General features: G+C 35.0%; 1 protein-coding gene across 5 annotated transcripts in view; it reads right to left on the bottom strand.

Moving 5' to 3' along the window:
- The window catches only part of shank2b (SH3 and multiple ankyrin repeat domains 2b), a 185,853-nt gene that overhangs the window by 119,086 nt on the left and 50,145 nt on the right, over window positions 1–16,622 (bottom strand). For all 5 annotated transcript variants that reach the window (XM_088611003.1, XM_088611004.1, XM_088611005.1 and 2 more), the window contains exons 5-8: window positions 13,385–13,493; window positions 9,645–9,796; window positions 9,121–9,288; window positions 2,088–2,204 (exon numbers count right to left, since the gene is read on the bottom strand). In XM_088611003.1, the coding sequence (XP_088467129.1) occupies window positions 2,088–2,204; window positions 9,121–9,288; window positions 9,645–9,796; window positions 13,385–13,493 (546 nt within the window). The remainder of the gene's footprint in view (window positions 1–2,087; window positions 2,205–9,120; window positions 9,289–9,644; window positions 9,797–13,384; window positions 13,494–16,622) is intronic.

Below are 16,622 nucleotides of genomic sequence, written 5' to 3'. Positions count from 1 at the left end.
AAAATCATTTCATTTTGCTTTGTTTACATTCTCTCACATACTGTATAAACCTGCCAAGTGAATCTTGTCCTTAATTAGCTTTACTACTGTATCTTATGTTGTTACTTTAAAAAAATATATATTGCTGGATCCTTGCCAGGCAATTAGGAGACAAATACCAGAATTATCCTGCAATAATGTGTTGAGGGTGACATTTATTTTGCCTTTTTTACTTTCTTATAGGTTAAAGATAAAATAGCTGTAAGTTACACAAGATTCTAAGAGGGGGACCATGGTACTTTTATTTACTTAAAATGAGATAAAAAGTCAAAAGCGTAATATTTTGCTGTCTGAGACAACATATGCTATGTTGTAGGAATCCATCTTTTTTCCCCTTTTTGTTTCCAGTTTCACTGTTCACAAATGTTACAATAATTTCACAGAAGTTCATTGAAAAATAAAACATGAAACTTTTCCAGAACATTAACAATAGTTTGAAATGACTGTAATATGGCAGTTAGAACATGTCAGTTTTGTAGCTAACAAGAGTTTAAAGTACAGTAAGATTAAATAAAAGCCATAATCGTTATTCAAAATAACTGTAACTGCCTCTGTTAATTATGAAATCAACACGGTCTTCAACTTTAATTGTAGCATCTACTGTATTTCCTAACACTCATTAACTAAGTTAAGAATAATAGCTAAAAAATTGAATGTTTAAAAGGATTTAATGGAAAACCGATCAATAAAAGGTTTTGTCATTAATTTATTCTGAGTATAGATATATTAACAATGGTGAAAAAAGAGCACTTGTCAGGAGCTTTATTAAGCAAGCTAAAAGAAATCTCTGAAATATATCACGTGATTTACTATGCTATATAATGGAGCCAAGAAACATAACACTCAATGTTTTGACAGTACATCCTAAATACAATATTAACAATTAGGACGCAGAGTATGGAAAACACTAAGCTTTGCAAAACAAAAGGTAACAGGTTTCAGCAGAAAATATATTAAATGTTTATAATCCTTCATTTTCCAGAATCTTCTCAAATAGGATCCCTGTGGGATGACTGGTTGTGCTTTTAAGCTAATGAGATACTGTATGTGCCTATTTTGCAGATGATAGCCACCAGTATAATAATAATAATAATAATAATAATAATAATAATAATAATAATAATAATAATAATAATAATATGCATACATATGTAGGCTAATAATGTTTATCAAAAGAATGCTATAAAAAACAGTGTAAAGGTCCTTCAGATATTCATATATTTCTTATGAATATATATTTCTTATACATATTTCTTAGTGTACCATTGTTTGCTTAAGTAGGTGAAACTGTGTTAACTCTAAAGTAAGTCTCAGTAAAGTGAATAATTTTCCGTTATTCAGACGTGCAGTATGATACCATGGAGTTCAGCAGAAAGTGATTACAGATTCCATCACTTATCCCAGAGCAATCGATGGTATCCTTACAGAGAAATTAAGATTACAGGACTCTTAAGGGTTTTCCACTTTTTAGCAGCCCTCTACTACTGATACTGTACATCTAAGAACATAATAAATGACTAAATGTAAAACAAGGTTTAATAAGAATTACACATACTGTAATGTGTGCACTTTAACAGTGTGTTAATTCATTAATAAACCAGACTTTTATGTACAGTAAATGGGGATGTACTGAAAGAATATATTTCTCTATATATGCATAATCTGACACTACCTAATTAAATGCAACCACCCACAGGTGCAGTGGAATCTACAGCCCACACATGAAACCAAGAACGTGCAAAGAAAAAGCAAACAGCCTTTACAATGCCAGCATTACAGAAAAAATCATTCTAAGGATCCATAACAATGCCAAAAAAAAATCCTAAAATCCACCAGAAAACACACAAAAAATGTTGAGAAATGACACAAGAATGTCCATTTTCAAACACCACCTTTATTTCTTAACAGATTACACTCCAGGGGAAATTTGTTTTGATTAAGTGCAAAAGGGAAATTAAAATTTGCCACCGAAGTGGATCCCAGTACTGCTTAACAAAAAGAGCCCAGCAGATAAACCTGTGACTCAGGTGACAAACTCCAGCACTCACCTGGTTATACAGAGCACAGATGTGCAGCGCAGTGTTCCCTGAAGCATTCTGGGCACTCATATCGGCCCCATAGAAGAGCAGATGTTCCAGATGCTGAACATGTCCATATCGGCAAGCCTATTAAAAATCAGGTAGGTTAAAAGTTAAAGAATCTGATTTGAAAACAAGAAATTGATCATACAGAAACAATAAAATGGTATTCCTTACTAAAGAAGTGTAACAATTCAGAAAAAATAAAAGTCGTGGCCAACCAAATATATAATATAACCTGCAGGAAGGAGACAATAGACATGAAATCAAATGATGTTTTCAACCACACAATGAAAATGAGAAACAAAACAATAATTTATTTCTAATACTTAACCTGAACACTTACTGTATGTGTTAAATTAATAACAGCTTCACTTCTGTTCAATATAATTAATATTTTCTATCCCATTTTGACAGGTAACCCAAATTCTTCTAAAAGTAAGACTTCCTGCTACATCTCCCTAAAGAATTTGGGCAGCTTAATAAGTTTCCAGTTGCCAATTAATGGAAGCCTCGTGGTTGCTAGGCAACAGCACCAGTAATTCCTAGAACTAATCTTTCATTAAAGAACAGCTGTTTTTTCTAAAGCTGCATCACACAAATATGTAGTAAGAGCATTCATCATTAAAATCTTAAACACAAGCATAAATCACTGCATTATATGAAACTGTACAAACAGCTTGTAATATTTATACAGCTGGGCCCTAGCCAGTGGAATGGAACACCTTATAAAGCCATTACATCTATTATGTTGATAGGAATGTCAAAAGTACAACTGAATATGAAACAAAACATAAAAACGGATAAACGTGGGAACACATTATAGTTTTATTTTTCCCTTTTAATAAAAAGAGGCCTCACTGCGAAACATAAGGTGCCCACAGAAGTCTAATCCTACAACTTCTCCCACTCAAGTGAGCTCCACTCCTTCCCCCCTGGACTCAACAGCAATATTGTTTGAATTTAGAATAGATAATACAGAGATTACTTTGCTAAAACTATATTTATACCATAATTATAGCATAAACATGGATACAAATTAAATGTTGCTTAAAAAGGTGAGTAAGTCTTTTTTTTAAATAAAAACCAGGCATTGTTTTCACATTTAACCCATGAGCGATTTTGCCTCATACGAGAAAGGGAATTAAGTACTTACTGCATACACAGGTTATTTAATTAAAGACACAAACAAACTTGAATTATAAGAAGAACGAATATTACCTATGGTTTGAAAATACTTTAAAATACCACTGTTATGTTTGTAGAATGAAGAAATATATTTTAAATGGAAAATTAAAAGCCGGTCTGGATTGATTTTTCCTGTGTTGCTATATTATATATAAAAAAACGATTACACAACTATTGTGCTAATGTCATTGATTACCTAAACTTATATATAATCTTTATTGTGTCAGTCCAAATAATAACAGCAGTAAGAAATCAGATCAGTAAATACTGTACATTTCAAGAAAGAAAAGAAATTAAAAGAGGAAAGTAAATTGTTTGTGATCTTTGTTTTTGTTGTACTGTTGTGTTGGTCTCTGCTGCAAAACCAATTTCACCCAAGGTATAATAAAGCTTAATAATAAACCATTACCACACCAGCTTGAAATGAACTGAATTACAAAATACCAGACTTTAGTGCTTTACATAAAACAAAGTTCCACTAGGTGGCACAGTTCCTACACAACAAGATGGGAACGGGCAGGACCCACTATGCCCACTATAACTGTTTACAGTAGGTCTGTTTTTGTCTGAGGAGAATTACTCCTTGTGTGTTTATTTAAAAAAACAAAATGTTAAGGTTAACTTTAATAACCTTTAAGAGATGTTCCAATTTCATTTGACAAAAAAAATAAATTTACCATTTAGAAGTTCTCTGTGAAGCAGAAATAACATTGCTAAGCATAAGGGAAAATAAAAAAAAGTTTTTTACATTCAGTACATTTTTTTACATTAATAAAGCTCTTTGTTCACAAAGAGGTACAGTATTTGTCTATAATACTTCTGCAATTTTTGCTTTCTTGTGTGGGTAAATCAATCCAAATAATTTAACTAACACATGCAAGGCAGGTAAGACATTTACAGCAAAGGGACAAAAGTATCCAGTAACTGCACTGAGAATATACCGACCATAATGGACTATGGCTAAAATATATCCATCAAACTTAAAAATTAAATCAATAAAAAAGAAAAGCAATTGCTAAATATCCATGCAAGAGTTTATCAACATAGAATAACCAATAGCTTGTAGCTTTTCAATTAATTATTAAGTAAAATTTAGTGCAGACCTAGAAATAAAACGATAACAGGTTGTTTTGTAATAAATGCACTAACAAGGGGAGCAAGTCCAGTCAGGCTATTGAAGAAGTCGCTTTAATATTTATGGAGGCAGAGTTTCCAGTTGCTCTGCATTCTAATAGATTCTTGCAGCATCACAACTCAGGCCCTGCTACTAACACTGGCCATTAAATTTGATATGTATCTGATGGAATATGGCACAACCCTCTGTCAGAGCATTTGCAAGTTCAGCTAGGGACTGTAGTGTGATGGCTCTGGCCCTCAGGCAACATTTCAGACTCCCCAGAGTTCCTTTTTATGGAGCTCTGGGATGGCTCTTCCATTTTTTTTTCTTGAAACTCTTGTCAATGAGCCACTGCCTAACAGGTGCCACTGTATGACAAGGTGCATTGTCATGCCGGCAGACATCAGTGCCTTCGCTGGAGAATTGGATCACAAAAGGAAGTGCGGCACTATCTGTGCAGCACAGGAAAACAAGGTTCACATTGTTCACTTAATTACAATCAAAGCACCTAGCCCATGACACAGCCACTGGCTCCAAAGCCTGATCCTTCCTCTTTCACACTTCCCTAGTTGGACAATGCAGTCATTTTTAAAACATTACTTGACTGGTGCCACACCCCGATCTGTCCTACTGATGCAAACAGTACACAGTACTGTATGTACAGAGAAACGTCATTTTTTGTGCTTCCTATCCCTTTAGAAATCTATGGTTCATACACGGCAGCTCTTCCATGACATCCTGCAGACCACAGGACTGGCTGACACAAGTTCTTGTTTGATAACAGTGTTTTTAACCTCACAGCCCACTGTTCCCCTTGTCTGAGTCTAACAGGATTTTTGGCCTGTCTTCCCTTCTTTCAACATAAGCATGGTGTCATCATCCAACTTCTAAAGTCATGCGCTACAACTCTAATAACTAAGAGTTTAGTTTAGTCTAATTGGCATAAAAGTGTTCTGGATGAAGAATTTGACCAAGCTTCATTTAGTTAAGGGCATGATAATGCACAGCAGAGATTTTTCAAGTTTAAGTACGTTGTGCACTCAGACAGGAATCTTTCAAATTTTAGATGGAAAATTACAAAACACAGTATGTGTAAATACTGTCTTCTGCATAACCAAAACTAAATATACTAAACATCATCCTAAAATACCAGTATTAAAAATGTAAAACTAAAGCAGCTCAAAGTGAGGGGATAAAAAAATCTGTTTATTCTGCTTGAATTCTATTTACAGCTTAGGTATTGTGTATATTCTATCTGTGTTTTAATACTGGAATAAAAGCAAAAAGTGAAAAATTAAAGTCTGGTTCATACATAAAAGCAAAAATGATATACAAGGCCCTCTGCAAAATTGTAGGTGAAAAAAAACACATCCTCATCTGTGAAGCATGGCTGTGTATATTCACTGGCCTAAGCACAGCATTTATGTTCAAATATGATGCATGGAATTGTCCAAAAAGATAATATTAGATGGAATATTATCCAAAAAGATATTACATTGTACCCATCATTCATTTCCATCACACATTTAAAATGCATGACAGCAAAGCAAACAGTTTTTACTTTGCTGTCCCAGTTTTGTTATAGGGCAATGTTCATGGGGACATCTGCAAAACACTGTACTTGTATACACTACCTCTGGCTGCATAGAAAAACTTGACTTCATATTTGCTAGAATAAAATACAGAATCTTGAAAGACTTGGATTGTCAAATGAAAAACATTTGATTGTGAATAGTGCTTTAAAAGGTGTTTTATAGATTGCAGTGGGGTTATGGAGAGCTTAGAGTAGAACATTACACAATTCCATTGAGAAAACAGAGCCTGCGGCCACTGTCAGTGATAGATTCTTACTATTCCATCCCACTTATTATTTCATACCAAATCAAATACAAAAATAAAATTAGGATCTTTCTTTACATTGAGCAGCACATTAAAAATCCAATTAACTAATTAAAACAGTTTTAACTGATAAAAATGGCGCATAAATATAAGAAGTAAAAGGAAGGCAGCATTACAGTTAAACGACTCCATTCAGTCTATGACTCATGTTGCACATATTGGTGACTGAATTTGAAGCACTATTATCTTTTTATTATTGCACGTTGAATCCTGCTATGCTTGGTACACTTGGGCCATTAAAGTCGTTAATAGCTTATCACATCATTAAAATCAGACATGATTTTGTCATTCAATTGGAGCTATATACTGTTAAATGGGCAGTGTGTTTTAATGGTTTATTACTGTATCTAGTGCATAAACATTTGTACGGAGACCACTGGGAGAATGTATTTTAAAAGCGCATAGAAGAAGACTGAAGCAAGGTTAGTTCAGCAAGATGCATCCATTCATTTAATAGTAGTAATACACACGCTTTATGAGTCAAAGGACTTCCAAAAAGTGCCCTGTCTTTAAAATATTCTTATCTGTTTTGAAAGAATGAAACAATGTCATGACAAATAACCAGAGGGAATACATCTAGAGGACAATACCCTCTCCTGTTGGACAACCAAGTTGAGTAACAGATTGACACCTACACAGAAGATATAATTCCACTTGGCAAATATTAATTCCTACAGCTGTTTGTTATGAATATCTACCCAGATATCTATCAGGCCAGTTCTCTACCTGGATCTAAAGTGCTACAGTATTCCCATAATATTTTTTCCTTAATTCCTTAAACATCTATAAAATACCTGTACTGATTAAACTGCAACATGGAAATCCCTCAAACAGAATAATAAATCTTGTACTTAGCTTCATTCTAAAACCATATATAAAGTAATAATGCACTAAAACAGCCATTACTCAAAGGTACATTTTGCAAAAGGGTTGGAGCATTCTACTGATATACTCTCTATGTTCTGTGTTTTAAGACAATCTCCTCTTATCTCGCTTTACTAAACTTACAGTATATTATCCACCTAATCCTGTCTATTTATGAGTTGTTTCTTTTCTTAATTAACACAGTTCTCCCCTACAGACACAGAAACAATAAACCAAAGTTTTGAACCACTAATGCGAGATATATTTTCATCTTTTTTACCTGCGGGTCCACAAGCACATTCATCCCCTAATTTAGCATTCTCCCAGTAGATTGTTGGCCATCTGTATTAAACTCAACATAAAACATGTACTGTGTACTATTCCTTATTCCCTACATCTTATTAAAAGTATCCTGAGGGAGTCAACTTTGTCATTTGTTATAAGACATGACAAAAAATTCATTTTGCTTTCAGTGCCGTATTGATTAGAAAAAAAGAAAAACAATGCAGCTCTCATCTATATATAGGTGCTCTCTTAATTAAATGAAAAGAAAACAACATACAGTACCAACTGTACAATTGCATTACTTGCTTCCATTGCTATTGTTTGGCTTTTCTTATTATTTAAGCCTATATTCACAAACATCCACCGTAAATGTAACCTTAAAAAGTAAGTTGTAGATCTGGCTTTTGTATCAGGCTCATCAATAAGACTGATTTTCTGTTTCTGAATCTACCGTTCCATGAAAACAGCAGTAGTAAAGCTAATTATATAATTCACTCACAGCTTGTTTTTTCCAGGAAAACTCTCTCAGCACTCTCAGCATGCTTTTTTCCAAGACATTTGCTCTAACTTGCTTTCTTTAGGATAGCACACCAAATACTTTTATTTATTTTTATTTAAATACTTTTAAAAAAGAAAGTGCTACAGTAGCCATACCTTGATTACACTTGCAAAATGTGCAGATTATTTGTGTAACATGGCATAAATCATCATGTAAAACACATTTGTTAATCTTTATCTTATGTTATGAAATATCTGTACCTAAAATAACATTCTAATTCAAATTAAATTCAGTTCAAACTTTTACTCTTTTCACCAAAGAGAAATTACTTTTAAGTCCAACACAACATAAAAACCAATACAAGAATGAATGTACATTAATTTGAAAAGAAAAAGAGAAATGACAAAATGTGCATTTAAAGAGCCTGGGTTTGGGATTGCAGATCACACATTAGAGGGGTACTGCACTCCTGATTTCTCACACTGGTTATTAAATCTCAGTATCAAAATAAATACATTGATGTTATAAAAAAAATGTCAAATTTCAAATTAAGCACAAAATCGTGAACTTTGTGAAAGTACTGTAAGTTACCATTTTGATCGCAAACTCACATTTGAGTTCCTATGAATTGCGACACGATGTAGCCCTTCCTGGTCACTAGTCACCAAAATGACTAATGTAATGTGATGTACGAGTATATAAGTACAGGTTGTGCAGCAGACAATACACTGCAGAAACGTTGCAATGTGATCTGCATGCAGAGTTAAGTCAGCAAAACCGTTTTAAAATCGAAAGCAATGTTTCTATTGGAATAAAAGCAATGCATTCACAAGCCTTCCTTTACAATATAATACAGCCGCAAAACGTCACCAGCGGTTTTGTTGCCTCGTTCTGAATCGCACAATACTGGTACAGCACATGCCAGGAAATATTGCTGAAGCTGAATTTTGCTATGTAAATTGGAGGTTTTACAAATTACTGTGTACATTTTACTTTTATTGTGGTTTGAAATGCACCCATCAATGCTGATTCTAACCCCTAAATATGAAAAGAGCGTTGCAGTTCCCCTTTAAGTTGCCATTAAGAAAGAGTCAAGTAGGAGACATGGCACAGTCTAAGTGAGAGGATCAGTGCAAACTAAAGGTGTCTACCTGGTGAATTTCTTGCCAGCCATTCTCATCCTGGCAGCTGATTGTGGTGTGTTCGTGCAGCAGCAGCTCACAGCAGTATGGGTCACCCCCAACCATGGCTGTGTGGTACAACGCCGTGAGACCTCTGCTGTCCTTGTAATCAGGCGAGGCTCCCAGTTCCAAGAGAGTCTGTCAATGAAATAACCGAGAGAAGCCCGGAGACTGGGATGACGACCTCCTCCTGCTCCCAGCCCACCCACTTCCCAGCCCAAGCTTTGATCAAGGGCAATCGCTTTCAAAATACAAACACGAGAATTAAAATTGAAAGGCCAGTGGGCTCCCTTTTCTTGGGAGTCTTCTACCATTTGCTTTGCAATAATTGCAGCTGCAGACTTTTAGATGACTGCAGGTTATCTTGAGATATCCAGAAGGGAAACTAAAAAGGGTAAAGATGTATGGCTGCCTGTCATTTTACAGAAGACATACTGTAGTTATTTGTGCAATCCCATTAAGCTCAGTCACTACAGCAACAAACAAAAGCCTACCGTAAGAGCAACTTGATTCTTTGATTTAGCTGCTTTATGCAACGCTGTCATCCCATCTTTGGCTCTGAAATCTAAATGCGCTCCCCCGTTTTTCAGAGCCTTGATGATTTCCACTGTATTGTCAAGATGGGCTGCAAATGTAAGTGGAGTCTCTGTAGCAAAACAAGGCAAACAAAGCATAAAAACAGTTACTTTCAGATATGCCTGGAGAACCTTCAGTTGTCAATGTTTCGATTCAGTAACTTAATTAGTTTATTCTCAGGACACAATGTATTTGATGTAATCAACTCCATCAGCATAAGCAATAAAGCATTTTTTCAATCACTAAATAATACAAAAAACGTAAAAACAAATTAAAGCGAGAGGGTTACAGTATCTAATACAGATTTTTTTTAAGTGATCATATTGTACAAGAACTAAATTATAATATTATAACTTGTTATAATTACTATTATAACAATGTATTATACAGTACTTAAAATATACTTGCAGGTTAAAATGTTATGACACCCAGTGATTAACATGTTGTACCTCTCCAATTAGCAGAAAACAGCTTGAACAGAAGATATCATTGCATGATTGAGAAATATTTGCAGGACAATCACAGATCACCGATATTTTAGCAGGATTACATTAAGTTGGAGTTCCAATGAGTGCCCCACTGTGAGGGACTGAACAGCGTGTTCCACCAGTTCCACTCAATTTCAACAGGATGACAATCCAAAAATGGTGTCAGAAGTCAGTCACACTCAGATCAGATCAGATCACTTTATTAGCCATATACAATTTCTTGCATTAGGAATTCGTCTTTTCGCAGACCATAGCTTGCTCTCCACGAGACACCCAGACAGGGAGAGAAGCTGGGGGTCTGAGCGCAGGGTCAGCCATTGTACAGCACCCCTGGAGTAGTTGGGGTTAAGGGCCTTGCTCAGGGACCCAACAGAGCAGGATTCCTCTGCTGGCCGCGGGATTTGAACTGGAGACCTTCCAGCCACAGGCGCAGATCCTTAGCCACAGAGCCACCGTTCCGCCCCAACTCAAACCAACCTGCTGCATTGCCAACACATTCAGGGAGTCTATTTCAATTTCCAGAGGATTCCTAAATTCTCCCAATGGGTGTTGAATCAAATATTTACTTCGCACTTAGAGGTTCAAGTAGGTTGAGATAACAAAACCCATTTACATTTTTTACAGCTGGCATTAAAATTGCCCTTTACCCTCTCCCAAATTCTATCAAATGTGCTAGTCTGAAACAGTTTTAGTGACTTTCTGCAAAAAATGAGCACTGCTCATTCTAGGTATGCTGCCAAAAGGCCGAAAAGTGATTTGTAAATGAATTTGTATTTTATCTATTTATAAGCTACTATAGTTCCATTATATCTCATGAACAAAAGCCCAAACATGAAACAGTTTGACAAGAACTCATAAAGGTACTGTAGATAACTGTGCAAACACAGGAAAGATATGTATCTCTTGTATATACTGTATCTGGAGAGCATCTATTTGCACCTTTTCATGGTAGAAGTGTTATTTAATGACATTTTAGATCAGAACAATCTTATATACAGTATATAAAAAGAAGTTATCAATGAGAACCTGTACTGTATGTGTGACTGTAAGAGATGTTCCATTCTTCTACCAACAAGGATTCATTTTTAGAAAAGCATTTCTTAAATAACTAGATATAATAAATTGTTCTCATGTTGAAAGTGAAGATTCTGAAGCCATCTTGTTCAGTAGTTTTTCAAGAATGTGCCTGGTCATTTGAATATGCATGACTGTAATTGTAGACCTGAACTTATTAGTCAACTAAAATGCTTCAGTAAGCAATCACTTGAGAGTGAGAAGCGTTTTAAATTTATATCAACTAATTAAAGTCCTACAATTATATATTAAGATTGTGAAAATGAACAGAAGCAATTGTCTTTCTGGAATTGTGCCAATTAGGGGACAAAGCAAAAAGGCCATAGAGGGCCTGCATTGTGGATAATAGTTCGGGAATATCTTAATATACAGTCCATGTTTTCATGGACTGAGCTGCTGTGGCAAAATTAGCATGAAAAACTTGGCATTATTACAAAATTAGAAATGCTAAAATGATTAAGGTCTCAAGTTCCCAGTAACATAATTGGGACAGGTTCAGTCTGGGAAGCATGAGCTTCTGGAGCTGACAGCTATAACTAATGGCAGGCACTGGGCCCATTCTATTACTTTTTAAATTAAGCTTTTACAACTTGTCCACTTGGAATAGCGCTTGTGCATCTAATGCAAATGAGAATCGATACCCGAGTAAAGGCATCTTTACTACAAAACAACAGAAATACAAATTTTCTCTAAATGCTTCAGGATTTCACATACGGAAAGAAAAAGCTCCTATAGATAAGGATTTCAGCTGTGATCAGTTCAAAGATATTTTTGCAAGGTTGGACAAATTATTTTGATTGGATATATTTTTTTCAGTACTTCAGCAAGGAACAAATTCAAAAAACAGATCTTTAAATTACAAGGAAAGGTATCAGGCAAGACAACCGCCATGAAAATGCAGACTATGGCATATCAACACACAAAGACAGACCAAATAAACCCAAAGGCAAATTCATTAAAGCACTTTCCATATTAAAACTTTCATTAATCTTTACTCTTTATGCTGTATGTGTCTCATTAAATACATCTATGCAGCAGGTTGATCCAAACCACTATTGAAAATATGATTAAGGATAAACAGAACATGAGTTTTTAAAGCAAAGGTCCAATTTCACACCACCAAATGCAGACATACAAAATACATAATAAGTATCCTATAGATAGTATTCTTGTCCTGACTACTACTGAGACTGTTAACAGCTTTGGATTATAATACCGGCTCTGACAGAGAGACTCTGGAAAACATTGCCTGCCTTCTTTGCCTGGAGTGACTTTTTTAATAGCTTAAGCTGCGATTTTATTTCTTGGTACCCCAGCTATTAGTTCAAAACAAGTTTGTTCTTGTCTGTTCCCTTATGTACTGAACACTGAGTTGCTATGGCTTTAAGGATCAGAACTTAAAGAAACACCTGCCACACTGCACACTGCAGTTATCCAGACACTAGGCTCCTCAGGTATAATAGGGTTTTAATGCACTAGAACACAAGACTGGAGTTTTCAATTTGTGATTGTGGTGTTTATTCTGAACTACACCTGCTGCTTCCCCTCTGTTCTTCCCCTGCTGTTTTACATGCTTAACACAGCTCTGCGGGTTTAGCGTAATGAATTCTATTGGACTGAACTTCATAGTTTCAGCATGAAACCAAAGGGGGACCCGATGTGCTGATCCACTGTCTAAAGCAGTCACTCGACTAGCATCAACAAACAAAGTGCAATCAATCTACTTGTTCATTTCAAAATCAATTGTATAGATTACTTTAAGGTCAGCTTTGTAACTAGACGACACATGCTAAAAATTGAGAATGGAAGAGGTGTCAAATAGATACATTATGCATAAAATAAGCACTGATAATATTTCTTCTTCAGACAATTATGACCAAGATATGTCAACAACTGAACCAAAGAATACTCGGTGTAGAGGGGTTAAAAGAAGTATATGCATTTTCAACACACTATTCTTTAAATCTCCAGTTTTTCTAATTATACACATCGTCAGTGATAGTTTATCCAAGGGCATATTATACGACCAATGACAGCAACAGCAATCTTATGGCTTGTCTCTTTAAATGTGCAGAATAAAGTCACACTTTTCATACCACCAGTTTCTGGGTCATGGTAATTAGGGTCTAACCCTCTTTCTAGCATCTTGGTAACTTTATCCAACTGGTGATGTTGAATGTGGTCCATAAATTTTCTCAGGTTGGCCTGAAAAGAAGAAAGAATGAAAAATGAGTGAGTGAGGCAAGGTTTAAGGCTTGCGACCGCTTTGTGATCAAGGCTCCATTAGAATTTCAGCATGCTAAAAAACATTAAGTCTATTCTGGGGACAAATGTTCCTTATGATTTTCCAGGGCATTTTAAAATAGATTGGAGAGCAGGTCCCAGGACAATACTAGAAGAGGAGTGTCAGGAAGAACTCCTCAGCCTCAGAATACATTTTCACCTTGCTATCATTGCAAAGAAAAGTGCTGAAGCTGAAAACCTTTGAAACAGAGAGGACTGCTACCACAGACAGTTATGAGCTCATGTTTCCCCTTCAAAGAAGTACAGGTATTTTAGCTGATAAAGGCAAGCAGTTGAAGGTGTTTAACTAAGCCAACATGCAAGGGAAAAAAACAAATTAACATTTTAAGTGCACTATTTTCATGTCATGCTGACTTAAATATGACTCCTTCAACATTCTCACAGTTTATTGTATTTGCTTGTTTTCCAGTAAAATAAAAAATGCTCATCTCACAAATCTTCCAGTTACAGTGTGGTAAAAAAGTACACCCCCTTACGAGTTTAACATATTTAGACATACTTGACCTTCAGTAAGTCACATCCTGATAGCACATAAAACTAACCTCATTTAACAAATACCACAAAAAATCTACTTTATCTTTGTTATCTTTTCACCATATTGTATAACCACAATAGTATTTTCAGATAACTTTACAATCATGCAACATTAACAGAAAAACAGTGACAGAGTTCTTGAAAATACCCAAATATACGGTAAGTCACATACTGGAATATTGCGTACAGATATTGTAGAGTGTGGTCTTCAATAATTCAAACTGTAATGTGAAACATTGGCATTTAAACCAATAACCAACTTGATCCAATACATTATAGGTGAAAGCTTTCATAAGACTCCATTTTCAATTCATGTATTTGCTTTTCAAATCGATGATAAAATAAAAACAAAAATCAATTTTTGCCATTTGAAGTGAAGAAACAACCCAACTCAGCAATTTAACTGGACATATTTTCCATATTTTTAATACATTTGGATTCCCACTAAATGTACTGTATAGTCTTGTGTTTCAGGGTGAAGTTGTGCCTATGATCATTTCATCCTTAGTTAAAATTAAACCCTTAAATCTTGACAAAGCACATATTTTGATACGTGAAACAACTTCTGATTGAAGGGGCACTTCCACAGTTGTATTACAATTTAATTAGTGTTTTTCCTCTTTCAAGCCACAGGAGTAAATTGTAGGCTTCAGAATAGCTTACAGTATTGGAAACTGCCCCCCATACTGTACATGTTCCTTGATACTCTCCAACTCCTGCCCCAGAAATGTCAGATGCCTTGATGTGGCAACAAGGGAGAAATATATCACAACCTTTCAGAAGCTGAAATAAAGTACTGCTTTAACCAGACTGATGTTTTCAAAATACTGTTGGAATATAGAAAACCTACTGGAAAAAATATATTTATACACTGTACATTATTTGTTGATTCTATTTGTTCACATTTTAAACATTTTTTTCCACATTGAAGAATATACACATACTGTAACAATATATATTACTATATATACCGCAAACACAAACACTGTAGATTTCTGTGTTTAATCCCTATATTTTAAATATAGATGTACACACATATGCTTTATTTGGTGTTTGCTTCAAAATGTGAAAGAAAAATATTAACAAAAAGCACAATCTCACAGCTGTGTGAATCAAATAGCATTTCATTTTAGAAAAAAACTAAGTGAAAATAATACCCAATAACACTAAATTCTGCCTGTAAAATAAAAATGTCTCACATGAACACACAGAACCACTTTCCATATTTATGACATCAACATAGTTTGTAATTTGCTTGCTGCTTTTTGTTGACAGGAATCAATTCCTTTGGATTTTTCTAGGATATTTTTATTAGGAAAATTCACTGACTTTGACTTAAAAACGTGCATCATTCAACATATTTGCTATCTTTTAAGTAGTATATTAATGATCAGAGTTGCAGATGGTACATCATGCTTTTTCCACTGCGTTAAATAACTCTTTTGCTAAATTGATATATAGGATCTGAGCACTCTCTTCCCAGCTTCTTCTACTGAGCAACAGTACTCTCCAACATGACATCAGTTCACACAAAACCGTTACTGTGGTTCTTCATATAATACACAAATATGTCAACCCAGTCATAAACAATAAACAACAGAGATTTAAAAGCACACTGGTAAGCTTAAATGAAAATTCAGCTAGTCGTCCTGTATCAACTAATTATGTTTTAAAATAATCATCTGCACCAAAGATACCCACAGCTGCTAAGTCCTTTTTGAATGTAAGGAACATCCACGTTCTGTTACATCAGATACAATCAGCAGATTTGAAATATTTTTCCATTATGTGTTAATGACAGCATTTCCTTCCCAACAAAAAAACTGCAGTTCTAGAATACATGGCATTTAAGAAGGCAGTTTCATAATTTAACCAAGTGCATTTTTATGAAATTCTAAACCTTGGGTTTGCGGCTCCCAATGTAGAAGATAATGAAAAACCTTTTAATTTTCAGCCGAAAAAGGTGTCCTCCTTTCAACCTTTCTCACCATTGTAAATCATCCAGTAAGTATGAAAATTACAGCCACATTCCATTGCCAATAAATGCTATTCCAGCAAACAAATTGGCCTTCAAAAAGGAAAACAAGATCTCAAATTTATACAGTGTCTTCTGAAAGGACAAAGTAAAACATCTACTGTATCTGGTTTCTGAAGAGGTTTAGAGACATCTGTAAGCGCTGTGCACAGAAATTCAACAAAAAAAGCAACGTCTTAGCATTTAAGCTTATACAGTAATTATTAACCTGGTATACAGTGAAGTCTCAGAATCCTGTCTGGAATAGAGTGATCCTGTACTTATTTGTCTTTACTACATCCTCAAACACGTCCTCCCTGCATTGTAATGTGCAATCAGATATCAGTCATATACTGTACTTGATCTTACCATCAATACACTATTGAGAAGTTGGAGCCCAGATATCAACTTCAACCTTAACCTTATCCTTATGTTATCTAAGCAATGTAATTTGAAAGCAGGCTACTACAAAGCAATAGAAT

This window comes from Lepisosteus platostomus, chromosome 18 (assembly GCF_059453375.1).
Source record: "Lepisosteus platostomus isolate fLepPlt1 chromosome 18, fLepPlt1.hap1, whole genome shotgun sequence".
Lineage (NCBI taxonomy): Eukaryota > Metazoa > Chordata > Actinopteri > Semionotiformes > Lepisosteidae > Lepisosteus > Lepisosteus platostomus.
The sequence above is the reverse complement of the archived record's forward strand: the minus strand, read 5'-3'. Positions and strand labels throughout refer to the sequence as shown.